Genomic DNA, 26,203 nt, shown 5'->3' with positions numbered 1-26,203 from the left:
ACTACTAGATAAAATTTCATGCAAGTCCTTTTAAATAACTTGAATGACTCTCTCTGTTTACAAGAGTTATATGAAATTTTATTTAATAATAAAAATAGTTTTAAAAGAGAGTGTCAAGAAATATATTATTAGTATTTTTATTGATTGCTAAGGTCATTTTATGTGTACATTTTTGGTGTAAATAAATTTCTGTATATTTATTCCCTGTCGGCACCGATCAGCAGTACAGTTGAAATTTAATGTGTTCAGAATCTTATATACTTCGTGCCCATCTTGTGATCGTGCGAGTTTGGACTTGGCAAGGCCCATGGCAAGTTATTTAGGTTCGGAGTCACAAAGTGTGGTGTTTAATTGTGTGTTTCACTTATTCAAAGTATAAAAAAAATTATTTTTTGATTTTTTGTTTAATTTTACAAGAACATGATTAAATAAGAAAATAAATTATACTTTTAATATTAATCGTTAATTTTATTTATACTTTGTGGCTGTGATTTATTAGATATTTAAACTGTTAGATTCAAGTAAATTAATAAAGATTTAATATAAAAAATTTTATTCTAAATAAAATATGAGAAAAGTGTGTGTCATCTTAAAAGATATAAAGTTATGTTATTTTAAGAAAGAGAAAGAGATAGATGAAGGAGGAGAGAGAATTGACAAAAAATAAATAAAAATATAAGTCTTACTTACGAAAGTGAAAGGAGATAAGTTGTTTCATTTAAAAAAAAAAAGGTAAAAACTTTTTCCATAAAATATATGTAGTTTTTCCCAAATGTAATTTCATCGTTGAAGTTTGGACATTTGAGTCTTGGACTTATTCGCGTGCTGGTTGCACGTTACTCTCCTGAATTTACTCCAATCTTCCATTCCTCTGTTTCCTTCCTTCCATGTCACCTGTTGGATTCTTTTCTTTTTTCTTTAACGTACGAGAGAAGACAATAATCTATTACCTATATATATCCATGATCTTATGATTCCGTTACATCTTACTTCTTTCTTCTCCTAACCAAACGTATCTATCACTAAACGTGTCTCCTTATTAACAACCCTTTACCTTCTTCCCATTGAAAACCCCCACTAAAAAGTTATTGACTTTTCTTGGTTAATCTTAATGGGTTTGCTTCAATTTCTTCTTCTGACGTCTCCAGAGAAGATGAGTTAGTCAATTAACAGCTGCATTTGGTGATATTTGTAATTATGGTCACTTCCTGTAAGAAAGGTTGAAACTTGATCGTGAATTTTCTGCACAAAGGTATCGTTATGCTCGGCAAATTGGAGTTTTGGAGCATTTGATGATGGGTGTTCAATGAATTTCCGTCTCTGACTACCCCAGTTAAGTCTTGCTTCCATTTCATGGTTGTTCCATTTCTGCAATTGTAACATGGATCGGGGATTTAGATTTCTGTGTCAGGCAGAAACCAGGAGATTAATTTCATTCATAGGAATAACATTAGCTCTGGTTTTAGTGGTTCAGTATTCTGAACTTCCAAATAGTAAATTGTTATCTTCTCTTACTGCCAAGATTACTAGTTTCTCAATGGATACATCTTCGGTTAATTCTAAAGTGGAGGGTAATAATAGACACCTAAATGGTTCAACTTCAAGCTCTACTCATGCATTTGAAGAGATAGCGAGTAGTCCTCAGGCCTCCCAATTAGATCATGGTAGTAGAAGTTCAGAAGTTCACAATGGCAGTGGTTCCATTACCGCCCCTGCTCCAGACAAAGCTAAAGAACTTGATAGTGTTGTCTTTAACAATATTACTACTACAGATGACAGTTCACTGATGGGAAGGGTTCAGGGAAAAGATGTTAATTTGACATCACAAGGGGCTGCATCTTCCTTGTTTGCACCACAGCCTATGGTACCATTGCCCAACAGAACTTCCTTAGATTCAGAAACAGATTCAAGAAGTCCCATGATATCTCTCACATCCACTGCAACTTCTGTGAAATCAGATACAACCAATGCAGTCTACAAAGATGGAAAGTCAGGTTCTTTGCAAGGCAGTAATTTGACATTCAATAATGGTAAGTCCGTGACTGCAAAGAATTCCAAAAGGAAGCCATCTAAAGTTGTTTCAATTTCCGAGATGAACTTATTGTTGCAGCAGAGTCATGCTTCTTCCCAGCTAGTGGTATGTATCGGATGATGGGGCAAATCAGTGAGTGTGGATTGAATTATTATCATTAAATTTCTAATTCATCTCGTTGTTAATGTTTGTAGAAACCAGCAAGTTCTTCAGCTGTTAATCTGGAAATATTGCATGCAAAATCAGAGATTGAAAATGCACCCATCATTATGAATGATTCAAGACTTTACTCACCTTTATACAGGAATATCTCCATGTTCACAAGGTATGATAAACAATTATCGTTTTCAATGCACAGATTCTACTCTTCAGCAAAACCACTGCAATGTGGTTAAATGGCTAAAATTCTGGCCGAATTATATTATTATGAAAACTTATCAACCACTTATTTCTGAAGAGTAAACTGAATCTAATAGTTTGATTAGAGACCAATTACATCTTAATATATTCGAAGAAAAGGCTGGCATTTGAAATAGGTAGATCTGCCGGCATCTGGTATAAATGTATGATTCTAGCTTTAGTGTCATATTCCCAATGGGTTTTTTACCTGTATCTGTCTCTAAGTTTGATAATTAACCATTTGAAGTTTACTCTTGGTAGCATTTAGGGCCTGTTGATTGTGTTCTGATTTTTTTTGTTTTTAAAACTGTTTTATAAAATAGTTATGAAAACAGGTGTTTTCTAAAACAGAAAACAAAAACAACCCAGATATTTTCTCTAGAGTTGATTCTAAAAACAAAAATATAGGTAAAGTTTTTTTAAAAAAAATTACAAAACAGACCTTACCAAACAGGTTTTTTTGTTTTGAAAACCAAAAAATTATTTTTAAAAACAATAATCAAACAGTCCCTTAGTTTCTGTAAGTGAACATTTTATTTTAAAAACCATGCGTCATTACCAAGCTAGCTGTTTTCCATGTCAAGTTCAACTAATTAAGTTAATAGAATATATGACATATAAAAAGATATGCAGTTAGGCCACATCATGCTATTATGTTGAAAGAACATCTAAAATCAAACTTGGATATGAAGACTCTGTTTACAGATTGTTTATTTAATCGTATATATGTTTCTCTGCTCCCTACAAGTTGAGTATCTTGCTGTGCATGCCCTTCCTAAAAGAAATTCAACTAACCATGTCTACAGGAGTTATGAACTAATGGAGAAGATGCTCAAAGTTTACATCTACCAGGATGGGGACAGACCAATCTTTCACGAGCCCTTACTGGACGGAATATATGCATCTGAAGGATGGTTCATGAAATTAATGGAAGCAAACAAACAGTTTGTCACTGGAGACCCTGAGAAGGCTCACTTGTTTTACATACCTTTCAGTTCAAGATTGTTGCAGTTAACTCTCTATGTACGCAATTCACACAGACGTTCGAACTTAATTGAGTACATGAAAAATTATGTGGACATGATTGCTGGAAAGTATCCTTTCTGGAATAGAACTGATGGAGCAGATCACTTTGTTGTTGCTTGCCATGATTGGGTATGATTCTTCATGCTTATGCAGATTATGATTAATGCATTTCCCAATTTTGCTAAGGCTAGTTATGATAAACAATATGGACTACAGTGTGTGCCTGTGTTTTCTTTAATTCTAACAGTACATAACCTATAAGATACTGGGGTTGGTTATACTTACTATCATTTTAGGCTTATCACCCTTACTACCTGATTAGTTATCATTGGATCAATTCAAAATCAACGGCACCTATTTTTTTTCTTTTTCAACAGTTAATTTTGAATTGATCCAACGATAACTAATCAGGTAGTAAGGGTGATAACTCCTAAATGATGGTAAGTATAACCTGCTCAAAGATATTTGCATTATTAAGTCGCGACGAATATCAATTCCTGCAAGTAGTAAATTATTAGCTATGGAATATAGAATTTCCCACAGGGCATGCCTGCACCGTTATGATTGAATTATTAATTTCTGTTGAAGCAGTCTCACCAGTAATTCAGTGGAAGAGTATTTAACAAGCACCATTTCTCAGGCTCCTGCAGAAACAAGAGGGCGAATGCTTAATTGTATCAGAGCCCTCTGCAACGCTGACATTGAAGTAGGATTCAAGATTGGCAAAGATGTTTCTCTTCCAGAAACATATATAAGGTCAATTGAGAATCCTGTCAAAAATATAGGGGGCAACCCTCCTTCTCAGAGGCCAATCCTGGCTTTTTTCGCAGGTGGTTTGCATGGTTATGTACGGCCTATTCTGTTGAAGCACTGGGAGAACAAAGAACCTGACATGAAAATAACTGGCCCGTTGCCACATGTCAGGGGTAATGCAAACTACCTCCAACTCATGAAGAGCAGCAAATACTGCATCTGTGCAAGAGGTCATGAAGTTAATAGCCCGCGATTGGTGGAGGCTATATTCTATGAGTGCATTCCAGTTATAATATCTGACAATTTTATTCCTCCTTTCTTTGAAGTTTTGAACTGGGAATCTTTTGCTGTGTTTGTCATGGAGAAAGATATCCCAAATTTGAGGAACATACTGCTTTCCATCTCGGAAGAAAGATACTTAGAGATGCACAAGAGGGTGAAAAAAGTACAAGAGCATTTTTGTTGGCATGCTGAACCTGTAAAGTATGATTTGTTTCATATGCTTCTTCATTCAATTTGGTATAATAGACTTTTCCAAATAAGTTACACGTAATCATGTATCAATTTTGTAGAAAACTCATCATGTAGGATTTGTAACTTGATGGTGGTGGGTAGATTGCCCGAGTTTACAGGTGAAGCAAAATCAATATGATGGTAGAGACAAAGTTCATTGCCTGGAATACCTATGAATATTGAACTTGTTCTAGTGGGTCATATCTATCCCCAGAAAGAAGAAAGCATAATAGAGTTTGTCAAGCATATTATTGATTGGTCGTCTTGGGAAATCGAGAAGATATATTGATTTTAATACTTTTTGAGGTATTCGGCCAAAACATAAAAGTGCTTACTATGTGACAGCAGAAACAGAAAATCGCTTATTCAAAGGCAAGAAATTGGTGAAGCAGAAGCAGAAACAAAATTGAAAAAAGAAAAATGAAAAAAGTCTTGGACAAAATTGTTGTTCAATTTATGAAGCCGCTATTCACTTATTCTACCTCTTACCATTTATGTATAACAGTTGACAAAATGCTCCTTTTATAAGCACCTTTACTGCTTTATGCTTAAATGATAAGTAACGGAGCCTGTTTGGCAATTTTATTTTATTTTTTGTTACAGTTAAAAAATGAGCTTAAAAAAATAAAACTAAAAGTCGTTATTCTTAGGATTTTGAAGGGAAGGCGATAAAATGATTTATTATTAAGGTAAATGATAAAATTTATAAATAAAAATTTAGAATAATGGTATAATTAGAAAATAAATGTGAGAACTCCAAAAAGTTGACAAATATCTTAAAAAATGCTGGTTTCGGAAACATTTAATTTTTAGCTTTTTACTTCACTATTAAAAAAAAATTATGTACCAAAATAAAATTATGATGCTTTTGTAAAATTATGTTTGGCTAAGCTTTTGCTTATAAGAAGAAAAAGAAGCCAAACATAAGAGCTTCACTAAAGCAGTTGATTAACCTAATTACAGCCATCATTCAACTATAACTTTTTTTTTCAAAAAGAGAAAAGAAAAAACAAGAAAAAGAAAAAAAGGAATCTATATTTTTTTATAGATAACCTGAAGGTATTCCCACACAATAAAAAATTAGCCTACTAAAATCATCAATCTTTTTTATTTCTGTACTCGAGAGAATCATTAAAGCAATAAATTATGGAAAAAATTATTCTCATGTTACATGAGATAAGTTTTCTCTACTACACACCCTTTGATAATTATGTCATCTTTTTCTTTTCTTTTATTTTTATTTTTTCAAGTGGTGGAGCTCACAACCTTTAACATGAGGTTAATAAAACCCATAAATTATTTATACATTAATAATTAATAATTAATGATATGTCAAAATAATTTACTATGACAGTTTGTTGCGGATCCAAACCCAACAGTAGTGGACCAAACTAGCAGGCCCAAACGCACCCAGACCATCCCAGAATATTACAAAGACTTTTATCTGTAATATTACTAATAATTTATCATCACTTTTGAATATCATAGTTGATAAATAGGATTAGTAAGAGGGACTAGATTTCAGAATATTACGCAGTTGAATAGGATTAGAATTTATCTGTTTTTAATCTTATCTCTTGAATATGCATCGATGGAGTAAATGAATGAATAAGCAGAATTTTAGAAAATCTTTCCCCTTCATCTTTCTTCTTTCCTTTTTCTCCGGAATTTTCTCTGCATGCAAAGCAGTTCACAGTTCACCCTACTCAAGCACATAAGGTTTTTACAAAGAATTCTCCTTTCATACGCTGATTCTGTTTCCATTAAAGAAAGGGCATAAACACACACGTTGATGGAGCATGATCCGACCACAGTTATCGTGAAAACATTGTTTCAGGATTTGAGAACTTTCTAAGAAGATTTGGTCCCCACCTTAAGATCTCTGTTCTCTCATAATCTTCACCGTCTTCCAAGTTCCAAAGCTAAGACCTTGTGTTGTATTTGTGGCCAACAGAACGTCCTAAGGTTCAGAATTATGGGATTGTTCCAATAATAAAAACATGGTGATTTATTTGGAGAACTTGCATTTGATTTGTCTTACATGACTATTCACCTGTTTTTCTTTTTTCCTTAAAAATTCTGGAACCATACAGGAGGGATTTAATTTTTGTTTTGCATAAACTTGAAGGTTGAATCAATACTTGCAATATCATCCAAAACAATAATAAAGACAACTACTAACGAAGTAAGAGAGAGGAAAGTCTATACTCTGCCTGGCCAGAAACATGATCCTCCCGAACAGGTTTTGAGATAGATTCCTGTAATTTACAAATCAATGTCTACAAATGGTAACCAATTACTACTCATCCTTGGATTTTTGTATGCCTTCTATTGACAGAAAGAACCCCTGAGGATTTTCTACGAGTCCTTGTCAAAACAGATACCAACAAGTGAAATGGCCGAATTTTGGTGAGTTTCCTTTCAATCTTGCAGTTGTTAAACCATCCATTTCCTCTTCTAGAAAATGAACATACAAGCATGAAGTTGGCAGTTTTAACAACTCTGAAAAATTCACAAAAATATGCTGTAAATTTATTCATCACGTTCATATTCTATTTTTGAAGTCATCTTCACTTCATGCTGCTCTATATTTTGAGCTTTTATGAGCCATGTCTCTTGGATTCTTTGGACAACTTTTGTACATCATTCCAAATTTAAATAAAAGCAATTGTCATACATAATAGATTTATAAGGGTATACATTTTTTTTTATACAATGACGAGAATTGAACACATAATCTAATACAAACTACTCAAATTCCTCGTCAGTATATCAATACTAGTGGCTTATAAGGTTATACACTTAGGTAAATTGTGTCCGGTTGGACTGCTTTAAGATGTTTGCACTGTTTTTTCAAAAGATATGTATGTGCCTATGCCCCAGTTTTAATTAATCAATGACCTCAAGTTAAGTTAATTGTTTTATGAAAAACTTATACTGTTACTGATAATTGACTTTGATCGTAAAAACCGCTATGTATTCATTTGTATCATTCCTTCCCAATTCATGTCTAACATTGGCAGCATGTGCATGATAATAATTGTCACCCATATATTTGACCATGGGACCAATATAATTGTTATTTATATACAGAGAATTAGTTAAGAGTTTCAACAACCCATTCCCTATTATCAAATCTAAAAGCTCGATTACAACAGTTTCTTTCTTTCTTTTTTTCTTTGTCAATTACAAGATAATATATTGTCCTTGTTCATTTCTAAAAACAAGTTACTTCATTTGGTTTGGTTGACCTTAGCTTTTGAGTTTTTGTTTATTGCCAGAGAGGCATTGAGACCCGCCAGAATCTCTTTTAAATTTAAAGACTGGTTGTAAGGTAGGAAACTTTGTTAATTTGCAAACATTTCGGTCTCTTAAGAAGAATACTACTTGCACACTTTCATTATTACACCTCTATGTTTTCTTGGAACCTAATTTTTCTATGTTGGTAACTTCTAAAATGTATTCGTAACTTAACTTCTAGATGGTGACAAAAAAGAAGTTATCGACATACAGAAAACGTAACACGAAATAATAAGTTAAACGAAAGTTACTAAATACCATAACTCATACCATAAGAAGAGTCCTACACAAACTAAGAACCGAAAAAAGTGTTCAAACGACAACACTAACGTGAATACATGGGAGATCCTGGTAGTCACTAGTTTAGATGAGCAATCCCATTAGGAAATCAATAGCTATTTGTAAATTCTATACTCCTTCCTCATAAAGATCAATCTTGGTGGTTGAATACAATAATTATTTGTTGTTACTTTCATTTGTGCATTAGATTTTTTTTTAGTATAAAGGGTAATAAGTGTTAACTGGAATCGTTACAGCAATCTTTTGAGAATGCATTTTCAAAACATTTGGCCATAATATCTATGTTCTTGTGCGAACGTCATCAATTGAATAAGGACATGTTAAATGTATTATGTATATGCTCAAGGGTGACAGACAAAGGAGTGGTTCTTGGATGTCAACGTGTCTACATACACACTCAATCTATTGATATTTCAATTATACCTGGGACCTCACATGCGACCCCCTTAGGATCTACATACTGAATTTTGAGTACAGTGCCTACGTAGGAACGAGCCTACCCAATAAATTTTTTGGACAAAGCTAGTGTGAGAATGTTGGACCACTTTAACCTTTGAAGACTGATACATGTAACCAATCTTTTAAGGGTCTGCATTTTTACTTCATGCCTTTTTTCAAGGAAAAGGGGAAACGATTTCTTTACTCGTTTTTTTTAATTAAAGGAATGTGTAGAAAATGAAATTTAATGTATCATATTTTTAATCCTACAAAAATGAAGAGCAGAAGTTTCATTTTTGAATACTGAATTAGCAAGGGTCGATTTTAGATTTTGCTCTAAGTGGACCTATGAAAAGATTTGAACTGAAAATTGCTGTGGCTCTTCATGTCCTACAAGGCAGCATCTGCTAGACCCATTTTCTGGTCCTTAAATCTTCCCATTTTGTTTTTCTGCTTCCTCTAATCACATATAGCTTTTGTAATTCAAAAATTTATTCAAGAGTTGAATAACCACCAGCAATGAAGAATATACTAATCTGACTTAGCGTCTATTTTGAGACACAGAGAATTGCTATATGGAGAGACCACTTTGATTCTTTCAGCATTAAAGATTTAAGCAATATTTGAACTGATGATGTGGTTGGAAACTCGGTTCCTTCAAACTCGACTAAGAAGCCTTTGCGGAAGTCAGTTAGGAGCTCGGCTCTTCAATCAGAGATCAGCCTGAATCACCAAATCGGCCAGCGCAGCGAACAAACCAAAAACACATAGAAGAGAGAGAAAGAGAAGAATACAACAGATTTTAACGTAAAAAAACCTTCTCCACCTAGAAGAAGTAAAAACCAAGGGACACTAGTCCAGAATCAAACTTTTACTATAAAAATAATGGGTTACAAAATATCATGCATCACCAATAATAATGATACACTCAAACCTCACCAACAATTAATGGTGGTTTTTTCTCAAACTTCATGAGAAGATATAACACTCAAACTTCTCCTTAGAAGTGCTTTTAAAATCAAAGTTTTGAGGTTTTCACTCAAAACCCTCAAATCTCATAAATTAACCATTTTTCTTTTTCTTTCTCTAACGTATTGTTGCCTGCTAACAGTTATGCAAGTATACGCGACAACAAGTAATATAGGGCGTATTTGAGACCTAATATCGTTCCCACAAGTATTTTTGGCGTTTTTGACTTGATTAAAATGTGCAATTGCTAAAACTAAATTTCTAACTAAAAAGAAATAATAAAAATAACATAAAAGCAAAACTAATCTAAAATAGCACTGACTACGCTACTGTTTTCTTTTTTTTTTTAGACTTTCTAAATTAATTCCTTTAATCAATTGTTCTAAAGTATGAAAAATACTAGAAAATCAAGTTAACTACTGTTTTGTTCATTTTTGATGTAAAAATATTTTTTATAAAAAATATAAAACAGGATGATGATTAAAAAATTCTAAATCAGAGGAAAAGAAAAATGAGTTGGTGAAAATGTTTAAAAAAATAGGTTGAGTTTTTGGTTCTCCTTCCCCACAGTGCTTGAAAGAATGATTTGATTAACAAGTTGCTCATCCAAAAATTCTCAGTTAACGGAACTCACTTGTTAATTTTTAATCTCTTAAAAATTATTTTATCCAAAAGCAACCACTTCTATATCTCTATGCCAAGTGGGATTAGGACTCTTGAGACTCAGATCCAATGTTACATGGGGGACTCATTTATGTCAGAAGTGAGATCCCATGAATGATCTCTCATTCAAGTCCATGAGCTTAATGCAAAGTCCAGAATGAGTTGTTTCTCAACAACTAATTCCTAAATAAACCTCTAACATCCGGCCGGACTGCAGAAAATTTAAACAACAAAAATAGGATAAAACAACAGAGATAAAACATTAAAATCCAGAAAACCAAATATTCATCCAAGCACTGAGGTTTGGGTATCACCTAAACTCAACCTCTAAAAGGACTAGCTCATACCCATAAGAGTTGAGCTCAAAACAGAAATGAAACAAAAGGAAAATAACAATTAAAAACTAATATCAAATGCTACTGTAAAACTAAAATTAAAAATAAACTCTAAAGAAATATAAACCAAGAAGTATGAGGAAGAAGAAGACAACCCTACAGTGACGCTCTTCCTTCTTTTATATCCTCTTCTTTTGCATGTGAAAGCCTCGTGACCCTTGCATCAACAGCCACATGTCTCTGCTCTCACTCTTCGATAATCCTTTGCACAAGCATCTTCTCTTCCCACCCGCACTCTTTACCAACGAAGTGTAACTGGCTCAGGTTCACAAAAACAATTGGGGTTTTCTTTTGTAAATTGTATTTTGTGAAAACGGTTTGGTTCAGATCATGTATTGGGCTTGAAAACTATGAAAAATGGATTGATGTGGCTGGATGCTTCGATGAGGGAAGATGAAAAAGGGGATAGGATTTGATAGCTTTCTGATTTAGGTTGAAATGAGTCACCCACGATGGTTGTGCCCCTCTTCCTATCCGTTTTTTCTTCTTTTTACTATTTTTCCCTCTATGCATTGTTGAATTGGACTGTTCCTGATAGGCTTCTCTCAATCTTGAGTTTTGAGCTTTTATTTAGCTGAAATAAAACAATAAAAGGTCCATCAACAATTTTCACCCAAGTGTGTTATATTAGGTCAGGTCATGCTAATTCAATTAAAATTTAGTTGATCCAATGCTAATTAAAGTCTCTTTTCAGAGTCTCAACACGTACCTCCATCTCACAATTAATGCTTATACAACTGAGGAAGAAGGTTTAGGGTTTTATGATTTCTTGAACCCTCGTAGACTTTGGGCTTAGCATTAAGAAAGAAGCTCAAGAGATGTTTTGTATTCAGTTAAAGTCTTCTTCTGCTGTCCTTTTCTACCTTTTATGTGGAATAAACGTTGCTAAGAAATTACAAAGGTAAACAAACATACTTCAAGATCAAGGTGAAGGTTAATGGAACATGGGTTGCTGTCTCCTGAAAGAGCTAACAAAGCATTTGAGAAGAAGCAGAGGAAGCAAAAGGAACTTCGGACAGGAACCCCTGTTAAGCAATCTAGGCCACCAACTAAAACTGAAACTTCACAGATGCGGCAATTGGCATCAAACAATGGTGACATAAAAGCCAATGAGAGTGATGACGATGATGATTTCATTTTAAGTCATAGAAGAAGAAAATTTTAAGAAGGAAATCCTCATAATGTTTATTTTACCGGGGTAAAAAAAATATTAGAAGAAATGCTATTAGATAAATTAACTATTGTTTTAGATTAAAAACATTCTTCATGTTTCTAACTTACTGATACAATAATGGCATGCAATTTACGCACCTTTCCCAATCTACTTGTTGACAATGAAAAATGCTTTCCTCTATTACTTCAGTGCATTGAGATTGACAACCATAGTATCCATCATAACCTTCTTTGACTAGCATTTCTTAATTTCTCGTTACATTTAAATATATAATATTTTATTACCCTTAAATTTGAGAGATCTTTGGTGGTCTTTATTTTTCTTCTATTAGAAGAGGAATTTAAAAGAACTTTTAGTCTGTCGTGCTATATAGAGGCTGAGAGTAATCGATACAGCACCGGTAGAATTTAGAATAACTTGAGTTTCTGAACACACATTTGGAGACACGGAGGGTAGGCAGCAATTAATTATCTGATTCGTACACGAACATATTAAATATTCATACTCCATTATTTGCATCCAAGGCATATACACAAGTAAAAGCGGCATAAAGTTTTTCAAGTATGAACCTACGGCTATCAATTGCATGTGATGTGAATGGAACATGAGATAACATCACACTCATTATTTTACATAAGATGTTTATTATTGTGTCTTTAATTTGGTAATCAGGGGTCCCATTGACTACGTACCAATGTGGTAAATGTGATAGAAGTATTCTTATATATTAAACTAATATATATATATATATATATATATTTTAGAATAGTTTAATCTTTTAATTGACTTTCCTTTTAAAAAATAGGTATTTTAAAATTTGAAATATAAATTATCTTCGATTAATTATGTATCTTTTTTTTGTTAATTTTAAACATTTTTTAACATATAGGTATTTTCTTCTAGAGGAAGATTATATTTATCACCAACAAAATTTTATCACATCTTTTGTAACCGTTAGATAGTAGTGTAAAACATGATGGAAAGAGAAAGATGAGGGAGGGAGTTGAGGAAGTGTCTCAAGAGAGAAATGAAATTTATATCAAACAATAACCGTTAATTTTATTTTATTCGAACGATTTCAAGAGATGTAAGAAAAGATGATAAACTTAGTTGGTAATAAGTATAATATCTCTCTTTCTTTTAATCTAAATCTTGTTTAGACTTGTTTTGGTCCCGTTTTAGTGTGTTTGATGTAGTGTCTATTTTTTATTTTTATTTTTGGAATGAAATAGATTATTCTTATACTAGTATAATATACTTAATATTGATCATTGATATGATATATTTAACGGCTCATATATCTGATATAAATAACTCAATAATTAACGTTGAAAATATAATTTATACTGATGTAAAATAATCTTGAACCATTTAGTATTCCTAACTTGGATTGGCGGTCATGCCTCTATATATGTAAAAAATTAATTAATTGCATTTTAAATAAAAAAATTACAAATTTATTACTGTTTTGAAACCATTTACGTGTGTATTGTAGTGTGTCACACCCGGATTGAGCGTCACCAGTCACGCCTAAGTTAGGCATCACCCATGAGGCAATCACGCCTAAGTTGGACATCACTCATATGGTGTTGACACGTGTCACAAAAAATTAACAAATTAACGTAAAACATCAAAAGATCATAACTATTGACTCAGGTATCCGAATCAGGTAATTCTTTTTTTGATTGTACATAACTTTTCGAGATCTACACAATGACACCTCGTTTGACATATTTATCTCTCACAAACACAATTTAAATTTGCAATAATAGTACTATAAGAGCATTTAAACCCAGAAGCCTCTGAGTTATTTTGGAACCAACACCAAACGCACCAATCTTCTTTTTAAAAAGAGTAAATACCTTTTTTCATCCTCAAGAAAAAACACAAGGTCCATTTTAAGGGAAAGGATATTGTAACAACCAATTAGTGTTACTATCAATCAATTTCACCGTTAGATCGATTAAGTTGATCCAATGATTATGTTTATTTTCATCTTTGTATAGTCATGATTCCCCATATTTAATACTTTATATTTATTTTCACCTTTGTATGGTTATGATTGTCCATATATAATGCTTTCACATTAAATATGGGGAATCATAATCATACAAAGATAGAAATAAGTATAACCGTTGGATCAACATAATCGATCTAACGATGAAATTGATTGTAGTAACATTGGTAGTAACACTAATTGGTAGTAACATTGGTAGTTCCACTAACTTTGCGATATTTACGCACTGAAAATTTTTCAGAGAATTATTTCTTAATGCTAGGAAGTAAAAATTGAAATAACATTATTCACAAAGATGAAATATGTCAAAGGGGCATCCAATTACAGGCTTTGATAAGAGGGTTTGAGGTGCTATATATGTTTGTAATAATGCATAAGAACATATTTTTAATGCAATATATCAAAAGTTTTGCATTTTGTAATGCAACTTAAAGAACATTATACTCTCACCAACCTCTCTCACACTTTTATATTGTGGCACTTTCTTTTCTCATAATATTATACATTATTTTTTTCAAACATTTGGTAGAAAGTATATATTTTACTATTACATTAAGTATTCTTATTTATAGACGGACTAATCCACTTTTATGTCATCATTAATTTCAGACCACGACTTACAAGATAAAGTCTTATTGTTGCAAATTCAAATTGTAATTGTGAGAGATAAAATATATCAAATGAGGTGTTATTGTGTAGATCTCGAAAAGTTATGTACAATCAAAAAAAGAATTACATGATTTGAATTTTCGAGTCAAAAGTTATGACCTTTAGAAGTTTTACGGTTAAAATATTAATTTTTGGCGACACGTGTTAATACTATATAAGTAACGTCTAACTTAGAGATGACTGTCTCTCATGAGTAACGCCTGGACGTGATACACTACAACACAGGCATAAATAATTTCAAAACAACAATAAATTCATAATTTGTTATTTAAAATACAATAAATTTTTTTTTGCCCTACATGTTATGTTCTATTGAGCAGCTTTTGAAAAAATATGTGGCAGCGATTCCGTTCCAAGAGCTCTCTCTCCTAAGTACTTGTATATTTGTGCAGATGGATCCGTCTGCGATACAAAACCTCTGTAGATTGAAAATTTAATTTTATGGGTCCAAAACAGGTGTCCATCAACAGGCACAATTTCATTGTCTCGAGTTCACATACTTAGGAAAATATCGAAACGCACGCATAAAACAACAATCCCGTGGACTACTATATGATCATTTGCTAGGTAGCACCTATACATGAAATACGGAACACAATGTGACATGACATAATATTTTGGCACGTTAATTTTAAAATATTAAATTTTAATATATTAGGACACGTTTTGATATTAAATAATATTTTTAATTTATGTCATATTTTGATATTAAATAATATTTTTAATTTATGTAATATATATTATATTTAATATTCAATAATTTAACAAAAAATAAACTAAATTTATAATAGTGATCAATTTTACGAAAAAATATAAGATGTCCCAAATATTTATATTAAACTCATTAAAATGATAATCGTAATTTAATGAATTTAATAGTTGAAATTGAAAATACAACACAATGCGAATCTTTTTTTGAATCTCTATAATACGTGTTAGAGCATCAGAGAATGTCAGACACGATACATTAAGATGTTTGAAGTGTCGGCATTTCATAGTTACATGTGTCATGTAGTTTATGGGCTTATTTCATTTGCGCAATAATACAATAATGACGCTGTAAATTACAAGGATATGTAACGTGTCAAAGCTTAATAATAAAAAGGTACCCTGTGATAAGTTTGACACAGCAATGTCACATTGATGTGTGGGGTTAGTTCATTTATTGGGGTTAAATCGCTGTTCATAAACTGCACGTGGCAAGATGGAACCACCTATAGCGCACCATAAGTGTCAACACAGGCGTAACGCGGTTGGGACACAAAAAGGAAATTTTTTTTAAGTGTTTTATTAGTCTCGTTTCACATAAAATAGTAATTTTATGTTGTAGAAAAAATATAGGTAGGTTCTACCGTTACAAAGAAAAAAATGTGGGATATAAAAATCGAAGTAAAAAAGTATGAGATATGTTATCTTATACAAAAGTACAGTAATATTTCTCTTTTTAAATATTATTGCAGTACACCCATTATAGGTAATTTTTTTCTATTTTAAATTTTTTTATTTCTCTTTGTATTTCAAAAAAAAATTCCTCATTTAATAAAGATATAAGTATAATATTTCAAAAAAAATTGCTCCTTAAAAAAATTTTGTAGTCCCATAGTACTATGAAATTGAGTGCTTTTTATATGAAAATTCTTTATGAATGTGAATTTATCTTTAAAATTTTAATATAGCTTTACGATAAGATTACCGTTTGAACTGTGAAATATGAGTGATGTGAGATGAAGAGAATCATTCACAAAGCATGAAAATAACAATTCCTCCTAGAAATGCTAACAAACCCCATCAATTTAAGAAAATTCTTGAAAAGAATTATTTTAACTCAAAAATTTAAAATGTTGAGTGAGGTTAAATTAATAATTTTATATTTTTTTAATATATTTTTTTTGTGTTGCATACACTTATTTTTTTTATTTATCTAATTTCATTATAAAGTAAGAACAATGAAGATCGAACTTTCGTGACAATTTAATTATTTAAGGAGTTATTTCAATTTAAAATTTCAAAATATTAGATAATGTTATATTAATAATTTTATAAGATATTAATTGCGTACTAATTAACCGAAAAAGAGTACGAACAAGCAGAGAAATTATTGCATTTTCAACGAGTGGCAATAATATATGGTTGGTAAAAGGGGGAAGATATCGAAGAAGGGTTTAAAAACCTAAATCATTGCTGGCCCTGACTAACTAAGCTTTAAAAGCAGTCACATGCATTGGTTGGCTACAAAATCTCTCGAATAGCATCGGTGATCGGAGTTATATGTACTGTGTATGTGTTATACACAGCAGCATTCTCCCACAACACAAATTATCCGTTTCTGATCAAGTGATCATGCAATTGCTTAAACTTCCGAGTATTAATGAATTACAACATATATAGTACATAGTACATAGATGGTACAATCGACTTCGACTCGAGAGTTGGACACAAAGAATTGAGAGCCTCAAATCAAATTCTTAGAAGTGACATCACAAGAGTGTGTGAGTGTGTGTGAGACAGAGAGTGAGAGAGAGACAGAGAGGAGGCCTAATGACACTGTTAGCGCGTCCATACCACCTCATCGTCAACCTTATATAATTCTTCTAACCAAACTTGCTGCTGAAATTTAAGTATGTATTTTTATAGAATAAAATACTATTTATGCTGTACCAAAACCAAAGGGCAACTTGGGGATAGTGAATGGAAATGAAAGTGGGGGCAGAATAGCTCTGACAGTGAACGAATACAAGGATAGATAAACAGTGTTATACGGGGAAAACACAAGGCTGGTTAAAAAAACCTAGCATGAAGTGAACAGGAAAATCAGCAAACTTAAAAGAGGTTGCGTGGCACAATAAGGGTGACCCATTTTTGTGTACCACTTGTTGCTGGAGCTTGCAAGGGGTGACTTATTTTCTCTCGTGGGTCCTCTCCTCCTCTATGAACCTTTATAAAGTGTTATAAGACTCATTGGGAAGTAATGGAGGGGGGAAAAAAAAAAGTCACAGCTGATCAATTTCACTTGCATGCCTTGCAAGACAAAGAGAGCCTCTTCCTTCCACCCCTTACTCTATTTCCAAAATAAACTTTGTTTTGCCTTATAAACAAAACCTCAATCTTTGGAGGTTGGGTTTTGGACACAAACAAAACAAACACACACACACACCCATCCACTTCTTTTACTTCCCCTCCTCCCAGTTAATCCTTAACAATGAGTGTTGAACCCCAGAATTCTGAGACCGAGTGCAGCTCAAACTCATCTCCACCAACGTCACCATCATCATCCTATCCCCCTTCAACACGTGCTGATCTCAAAAACCCTGTTGACCCAGAATCCAAAAAGATAAGACGCATTCGAGACTCCAACAAGCACGCTCTGTATCGTGGGGTTCGTATGCGAAACTGGGGCAAATGGGTGTCAGAAATTCGGGAACCACGCAAGAAATCACGCATATGGTTAGGCACATTCCCAACACCAGAAATGGCAGCGAGAGCACACGATGTAGCTGCTCTGAGCATCAAGGGTGACTCTGCCATTCTCAACTTCCCTGAGCTTTCAAACTTGCTGCCACGCCCTGCATCACTTGCTCCACGTGATGTCCAAGCTGCGGCAGCAAAAGCTGCTCGCATGGACAAGTTCGACTTGCTTCCATCTTCAACAACATATTCTAATGCTTCCGATGAACTGTGTGAGATAATAGAGCTTCCCAGGTTGGAAAACAGTGATGAGACTCTGGAACTTGAAAAGGAGTTTGTGTTCATGGACTCGTTAGATGGCTGGATGTATCAGCCACCGTGGTTGCAGAGCATGGAAGAACTTGGAGTCCCAGAGAGTGAGGTTCTAACTAGTTTTGAGAGTTTGATGTGGAATAATTACTAAAGTGCTTAATATCTTCTTCTGCTTTTCTGTGAATGTCTGTCATGTGTTTATAAATGTCTCTTTTTTTTTTTTTTCTCATTTTCTTACTTTTGGTGTGTGTAAGCTAAAGCAGCACCCCTTGTGGTTTTTCTTCGAGGGGCTGCAACTCACTCTTGTGAATTTCTGATTTTCCTCTGATTTGAGTTGTAAATGGTAACAAATAAAGTAAGAGGAGAAAAGCCCTGAATTTCCCTTCCCTGTTTTTGCACAGAATGTTTTATAATAGTGATAAAGTATACGGGAGAATAATGTGACGGACCTATTACACACTATATATCATCGCTATCCAAACAAAAACTGTCTCAGTACTTAGGTTGAAAGAACAGTGCTAAAAGAAAAGGGGGAAAAAAAAGATAGAAAGGGGAATCTCATCATAGATATTATTGACATTACCCTATCTTCCAAGTTCCAATCGTGGCTTCTCGTTGGAACAGATTTTTGCCTTAAAAAGAACGGGGATATCAAAGGGTCTATGTACCCTCTCTCTCTCTCTCTATCAGTTGATCAATTCTCAAGTATAAAATGACCCATAAAAGTTTCGGGTTTTGTTTTGGCAAAATGGCAGATTGTGATTGGTGTGCCCTGGTGATAGAGACAAAATATTTTTTATCAAAGAAGACACACACTCGTGTGCATAAACGGGAATGACTAACTTAGCTACATCCTTCCATCCAAAGTTCCGAAGTTCCAAATTTCCTTCTGAAAATTAAATCTCTATTCAATTCAAAATGCAATCACTTTGAAGTAATGTAATTCTCCTGATTGGAAGTGCAATGTATCTTCCCTCCAACTTTTGATAGAAAGAGTTCACATATACTGTCACTTAGATTTGTCTCGCGTGAATGATTTGTAATAATAATAAAAAAAAAAAAACATGTATTAATAAAATTGATAAAGTAGATGATAGGAGTACTATTTTTAATTAAATGGTATCAAAGATGCCACCATAAATAAATTATTACGTTAATAGAAGATTTCCCTGAATTGCGTAACCAAAATACAATTTGCTTTACCAGTACCATTATCAAAATAAGTAAGATAGTTTTCTTAAGGTAGTGTTCTCCAAATCGTGGACAGTCTAGGCATATAATATTATAATGTATCGTGGGCTATCAAAAAGATTGAAAAATCTGTTCTGGTTAGACTTTAGATATCAATATGACCACAAATAGCACCAACGAAAATGTGGTATGGTTTCAAGGAATAGGGGTTCGTTTCCCTACAAAGGGGATCAACTTGGTAATGAAGAACCTCCTTTTCCCGTAAAAAGTCTGAAAGCCAACGTCGACGGCTATTGTATAATAATGAAAATATAGTTGGATGTTTCGGGACAACGACTCTGTGTCAAAAATAAATTTTATCAAATAATATCATTTTTAAATCTAATATAATAAATCTCGCACCATTCACATGTATATTAATCCCTCACATCCCCATGGAGAAATGTCATGTGTTGCATGCGAGTAAAGTTAGGGGTTTATTTTGAATAAAAAAAAAATCATGAGTAATTTTGTATGGCTAGTCCCGTTTAATCCCCAGTTACAAAATTAATCGTGGTTAATTATTTTTCAAACATATATAGATGGTTACATGTGACAATTACATATAACAAAGGTACGGGACTAGTCTCCCACGAATGAAATACGGAACTTATTACTTTAGATTGTTATTATATTTGGAAAAAAAATATTATTTAAAAACATTAAATTTCACCTTGAACCAAGCCAAATTCAATACCCTTTACTCTGATGTTAAGTCAGAATGTAAACATTATTATGGTGCAATATATAGAAATGATGTATACTAGTACGGTATATCCTTGTATTTATAGGTGAATATGAAATTGTGATTTAATAAGGAGGGAATTTAGCTACGAAGACGAAATTGGCTACGATATAGCCATTAGAAGTTAAGTATTGGCCCAGATCATTAATCATATATTGCATTATTGTTTTAAAAATCATATATAATTATGAAATTGATTTTTTAATAGATAAATATTTAATATGCATTTAAATTTATTTGTTTTATTCTTCTTTGTGCAAATTTTTATATTAAATGAGACTAAATAAGATGTCCGGCTCAGTAATTTTAAAAGTCCATACTCATTGAACCAACCTAATATATTTTAAAAATATATTAATTTTCAGTTTTGAGATTAAATTGTTTTGCTTATAAAAAAATTTATGGCCACTTAAACTGGTCATAAAATTTTGAATGAACAAGAATATTAATTGCCTCAAAAGATGATTTTATTATATAATATCTATGTATGGATTTTGCCATACATTTTAGAAATAGATACATATGCTTTTGAAAATAATGTATGATATATATATGGGTTCGTTTTTTTTAGTTACTGCAGATAGGTTATCTGCAGTAAGTCAATAAGACGTCATTTTGGGACAGAAATCATGATATTTTTGTAATTTTAATTTATTTTAAGGTTATAATAGTCTTTATATTTATAATTTTTTAAGATTTCAATACCAAAACGACGTCGTTTTGAGAATAAATGCAGATAACTTCTCTGCATTAACTGCGAAAATATTTTTTCATATATATATATATATATATATATGATTCTTCTCAATAAATATATATTAGTGTATTAGTGTACAATAATAACACGGTATGGATGCTTTATGCAGTACGTGGACATCTGAACAACTCTCCAAGCCCGCATTATATATATTAATGTTCGTCAAGGTATTAATAAGGCAACAGCCACCCGAGGGCTTTATTTTGGATGGCGATAAATGAAATATGGTTTGAAGACAAAAATAAACGTTGTTTTCTTAGCAATTTTTTTATACATTTATAAAAATAGATGAATTTTACACCTCAATATGACTATTAATAATTTATATTTTCATTCTAAATTATTATTTTGCAGTTATTTAACTTTTAAACAACAATAATCATAAGAGTATTATAATTGAACACGAATTCATGCCTTCTACTTCTTTTGCAAAAGATAAAAAAAAAGGTTTAAAATACGAGAGATTTTTTTGTTTTCAAAATCAAAACATCCTACAAGCTGTATGGGGAAAAGAATTCTCATGTTACAGGAAAATTCTTTCTCCTACTAGTGATACATCGAAATGTGTGCAATAACTTTTTTATTTTTGCTTTTTAATGAGAGGTGGGACCCATAACATCTTGTATATATAGTAGGAGAAAAAATTCTCCTACAACATAAAAAAAGAGGGACCTTAAATGTATACTTCTAGTACTTTTACTTTTTTATTAATTATCCAAAATCCGAAGTGCACAAAAATGAATTGAAAAGATTTTAATAATTCAAATATGCCAACCTTAAAATTTTATTTTTAGTTTTCAAAATGGGAAAAGTGTGTATCATTTTAAAGGATGTAAAGTTGTGTCACTTTAAGTGAGAGAAATAGATAGATAAAGGAGGAGAGAGAGTGGACAAAAAAATATAAAGGTGTGAGTCTCACCTCTTTGTGAGAGTGAAAGGATAGAAGTTATGTTATTTAAAAGGAGAGATACTTTTCCCTTTCAAAATATGGATGCTTATGGAAATCATTTTTTTGAATACAAAAGTTGTTGGGAACACGATTCCCTCAAGTCGGCTAAGAAGCCTTTTCGTGAAAGTCAATCAACAAGATCCTGGATCTCGGATCTCGGCAGTTACCTCGGCCTGAACTTCACCAGGTCGGGTAGTGCAGTGGAAAAACAAAAAACACGAATAGGAGAGAGAAGGAGAACACAAACAGATTTTAACGTGAAAAGATCTTCTCCAATGAAGAAGTAAAAAACCCACGGGACCTAGTCCAAATCAAACGTCCACTATGAAAATAATGGATACAAAGAATCAAAATACACCAATGTGGTGGTTAACACAACCTCTCCAACAATGGTGATAATTAAACTACCCTGGAGATGTTTCACTCAAACTCTGTCTAGAGATCTCTCAAATACAAAGTTTAAAGCTTTGCTCACAAATTTCTCAAATAATTTTCTCTCAATCTAATCTAGCATCCACCCACAACTAATGAATATATAGAGGAGGTAGAATCTAGAATTAGAATTTTTAGAAAATTACTCAATAAACTTGGACTTAGCATTGAAAATGAAAGCCCAATACAAGTGAAAAGTTCAAAAATGACATGCCAATCACAATGAGATCGACATAAGTGAATACATTGATATATATATATATATATATATATATATATGCACAGGGAATAAATTAACAATGAACAGCAGCAACCGCCATGACAGTTTAAAGTCGCTGTAAAAATAATTAATAAAAAAATCAATTAATACGTGATATGGAAGGGGTCATGTATGTTGTCCCTTACCCAATTTAGTTGATTCTGTTTCATCATTTTAACCAATATAAAGTAGACCAATATAGTAATATACCATTAAGGGCGATAAGTTCTATGCCCCTGCATCTGATATTATATATGCGGTTTGGCGTTTGTTTATTTATTCAAGGTTGACACTTTATTAATTGTCTGGTATGTCCACCATCATTGTCCTCTACCCTTATTATAATAAACATTATAATCAAAGCATAGATTTCTTTAATGATTTTGACCCAAAAGAGGTTAAAGTATTCAATCAGGAGCAAGGAGTCGATAAATTACTGCAATTTGATAAGAAAGCGACAATGGAGCATTGCTGTCTTTTGCTCCACCACATGTTTACAATTTACATGTGTGTACGTTATACGTAACGTACTCCTAGTCTAGGCCCTGGGTCACTTTTTCTGTGTATTTGGTTCTCATTCAAATAGAGGAAATTAGGTTTTGGTCAAAGTTTGTCATTTTTATCTCTTAAAAAAAAAGTTTGTCATTTTTAATTTGTATCAAAATTATATTTTTGAGATATATACTAAACTAAAGACGGAATATGTTATTTGTGTGCTATTGTCATTGTTTTATTTTTTCATGAGTAAAATTATATTTATACATTAGAAAAAAATTCATAATTAAAACAAAAAGTATATTTATTTATTTTTGGTAAACAAACAAAAAGTATATTAACATATATATTATCCTTATTTCATTATAAAAAAATTATAATGTAAAAATTATGTAACATTTTTTTTAATGAGCAAATAGTATTACTGTTTGTTTATAGCAGCAAGACTTTCAACTTTGAAGTTCATTGTTTTAGTTTAGTGAATTCCCCGAATTTCTCTGAACAGAAATATTAAGGATTTAAGCTCCGTTTTAAACAAAAATTTTAATGCATCATTTTTTTTTAAATAAATTTTTTTCAAAAACAGGATTATTTTACGTTTGGATTAATATCTAATAAGCATTTATGAGTAAAAAATGATATTTTAACTTTTTTTCAAAAATCTTAAATGTTAACTTAAAAAAAGGGTACATTTTCAACTTTTTCTGACTTTTGTTTCTTCTTTTTTCAAAAGTTGCATCTAAACACCCAGTACAAATGAAATGAAAATCAGTTTTATTTAAACAAAAACTTCTTTGAAAAAAAAAATCATTCAAATGTGATAATTCCAAAAATTATTGGACTAGATCATACGCAAGTCCATTAGATGCCAGGGTCTTTGCTGGGACTGGTATTATAGGGTATAGCGTTTGTTAGGTGGCTGGATGTTGGGATGCCTTGCAAGATGGGAGATCTGGCTTTGATTCTTAGTATTGATTAGAGAGATTGGGGTAGGTACCTGGGCTTCATGTCTTTATTTATATAGTGCCTGAGCATCCTGTTTATGCCACCTTAGTGTGGCAATTCAATCTTATTGGAGGTGTAGGAGTGGCTTCTGCAGGTGATCTCATTTGCGAGACGCTTATTGCTAGGTTGTATCCCATAGGTATAGCTATAAGCATGTGTTTGTTCTTTAGTCATTGACTATTAAGAAGGCTGCAAAATCCAAAGCTGCTAATGGCATGTAGCCACAATGAACTGAGCAATTGATGTTGTGTGCCAAAGCCCTTGCGGGACTGCCAAGGTACGTGAAACGACTGTGTTTCTCTTGAAATGAAAAAATGAGTCATTCTCATTCAGATTAACTCAAACTGAATACAATAAGTCTATTTATAATCATAAGCTAAACGGAATAATCGAAACTAAAAATCTACCACCTAGCCAACTCAAAACTGAATTAAAAGTAATTCAGTTAGCTTTCCATTTGTCATGGTTCATCGCACGTGGCTTGATGTTATGAGAAGAGGAAGTTTTAGATTGCTGAGTTGTATTTGAAGCTGAGCTGGAGTCTATTGATTTTGGATTTGGGCTTGAGCCCATTAAGCTTGATTGTGGTAAGAGCCCCCCGAAAGCTGGACTGAGGAGATCTACAAGGCCCAGCTTGGTCACAGCAAAGGTAAAAGCCAGAGAAACGAGAGATTTGGTGAATACATCGGCCACCTGATGAGCTGAGGAAATAGGGAGAAGACGAGATAATCCTGAACGAATTTCGTCCCGAGTAACATGACAATTAATCTTTATGTGTTTGGAGTGCTCATGGAATGTGGCATTATGAGCAAGATAAACAGCAGTACGATTGTCACAGTAAAAAGAGGTTGTCTCCCATGGCAAACCAAGATCATGGAAAAGCAATTAGAGCCACTGCAATTCGAGCGCCAGGAAAACAATGAAACGATGGTTTGCTTTTTCGAGCGCCAGGAAAACAATGATCTCTTATGAAAACACATAATCTTGTAACAGACTTGCGAGTAAGAAGGCAGCAAGCCCAATCAGAGTCTGCGAAAGCGCGTACATGAATAGAGCAATGTGAAAGATAGAAGATCCCATTAGCAAGAGCAGTCTTTAAATACCATAGGACTCGGTGAGCAGCTGTAAGGTGAGTGTCACATGGAGAGCCAACAAATTGGCTGAGGTAATGGATAACATACGATTGGTCGGGTTGTAGTAAGGTATAATAACCTGCCACTCAAACGATGATAAGTGGAAGGATCCGATAAGGAAGAACCTTATTGTTGAGAGGCAGATAAAGGTGGTTTCGCAACAAGAAGCCCAACGTCAGACAACAACAACAACGTATATTGGTGTTGATTGAGAAATATTCCAGACTTAGAATGGGCAATCTCTAATCCAAGGAAGTAACGCAAGTTGCCAAGGTCTTTAATTCGAAAAAGTTTGTAACGCCCGACCGCTACAAGAATCAACGATTATCCCCACATACTAACATGAGACTTTTCAGTGTGCTTTTTCCTCACTCGCACACTTCATGGGAAAAATTCCTAGGAGGTCACCCATCCCAGAATTGCTCCAAGTCAAGCACGCTTAACTATGGAGTTCTTCTGTTCCGGAATACCTAAAAGTAGATGCATCTTGTTATAATTTTTCGGGATACTTCATCGGTACGCATTTATACCGCGAGGCAGAACCGGTATCTGCACTTTTCGTCAGAAAAGCGACTTTCAACATTATTAATCACTTACTATAATTATTTAAGCCTTCTCATAATTATTTGGGTCAATTATGGAATTATTTCCTAAATTCACATTTAAATTAATTAAATTCCTAATTTAACGGTGCAGGTTCTTACAAAGTTCATGGAGGAAATTTTTAACCCAACGAATTTCAGTCATACAAGTTCCAGACAATATCACATCATCAACATACACAAAGTGTATCATGAAGGAAGTAACAGTCTAAAGAGTAAATATAGAATGGT

At 32.9% G+C, this 26,203-nt stretch overlaps 3 protein-coding genes across 3 annotated transcripts; all 3 read left to right on the top strand.

Moving 5' to 3' along the window:
• Positions 1–841: 841 nt before the first annotated feature.
• On the top strand, positions 842–5,078 carry LOC133310490 (probable glycosyltransferase At5g03795). Its single transcript, XM_061511422.1, has 4 exons — positions 842–2,137; positions 2,227–2,357; positions 3,238–3,586; positions 4,098–5,078. Exons 1-4 carry the CDS (start codon positions 1,382–1,384, stop codon positions 4,761–4,763), a joined length of 1,902 nt encoding a protein of 633 aa, XP_061367406.1. The 5' UTR covers positions 842–1,381; the 3' UTR covers positions 4,764–5,078.
• Positions 5,079–6,515: 1,437 nt separating this feature from the next.
• LOC133310474 (uncharacterized) lies at positions 6,516–11,953 on the top strand. Its single transcript, XM_061511403.1, has 4 exons — positions 6,516–6,542; positions 6,852–6,965; positions 7,062–7,132; positions 11,722–11,953. Exons 1-4 carry the CDS (start codon positions 6,516–6,518, stop codon positions 11,951–11,953), a joined length of 444 nt encoding a protein of 147 aa, XP_061367387.1.
• A 5,704-nt stretch (positions 11,954–17,657) lies between these two features.
• LOC133310493 (dehydration-responsive element-binding protein 3-like) lies at positions 17,658–18,628 on the top strand. The gene has a single exon (XM_061511424.1). The coding sequence runs from the start codon at positions 17,848–17,850 to the stop codon at positions 18,514–18,516; it is 669 nt and encodes a 222-aa protein (XP_061367408.1). The 5' UTR covers positions 17,658–17,847; the 3' UTR covers positions 18,517–18,628.
• Positions 18,629–26,203: the final 7,575 nt, after the last annotated feature.

The sequence above is a fragment of the Gastrolobium bilobum genome, unplaced genomic scaffold, assembly GCF_033153095.1.
Source record: "Gastrolobium bilobum isolate Gb01-03AN ecotype WA unplaced genomic scaffold, APGP_CSIRO_Gbil_v1 utg441, whole genome shotgun sequence".
Lineage (NCBI taxonomy): Eukaryota > Viridiplantae > Streptophyta > Magnoliopsida > Fabales > Fabaceae > Gastrolobium > Gastrolobium bilobum.
The sequence above is the reverse complement of the archived record's forward strand: the minus strand, read 5'-3'. Positions and strand labels throughout refer to the sequence as shown.

Bases quoted from the DNA above. Each gene is read 5' to 3' on its own strand.
- LOC133310490 (XM_061511422.1), top strand. From the start codon at position 1,382: ATGGATCGGGGATTTAGATTTCTGTGTCAGGCAGAAACCAGGAGATTA. The intron at 2,358-3,237 runs GTATGATAAACA...CCATGTCTACAG, and splicing joins AATATCTCCATGTTCACAAG to GAGTTATGAACTAATGGAGA. The intron at 3,587-4,097 runs GTATGATTCTTC...ACCATTTCTCAG, and splicing joins TTGTTGCTTGCCATGATTGG to GCTCCTGCAGAAACAAGAGG.
- LOC133310474 (XM_061511403.1), top strand. From the start codon at position 6,516: ATGGAGCATGATCCGACCACAGTTATC. The intron at 6,543-6,851 runs GTGAAAACATTG...ATAAACTTGAAG, and splicing joins ATGATCCGACCACAGTTATC to GTTGAATCAATACTTGCAAT. The intron at 7,133-11,721 runs GTGAGTTTCCTT...ATCAAGGTGAAG, and splicing joins AGTGAAATGGCCGAATTTTG to GTTAATGGAACATGGGTTGC.
- LOC133310493 (XM_061511424.1), top strand. From the start codon at position 17,848: ATGAGTGTTGAACCCCAGAATTCTGAGACCGAGTGCAGCTCAAACTCA.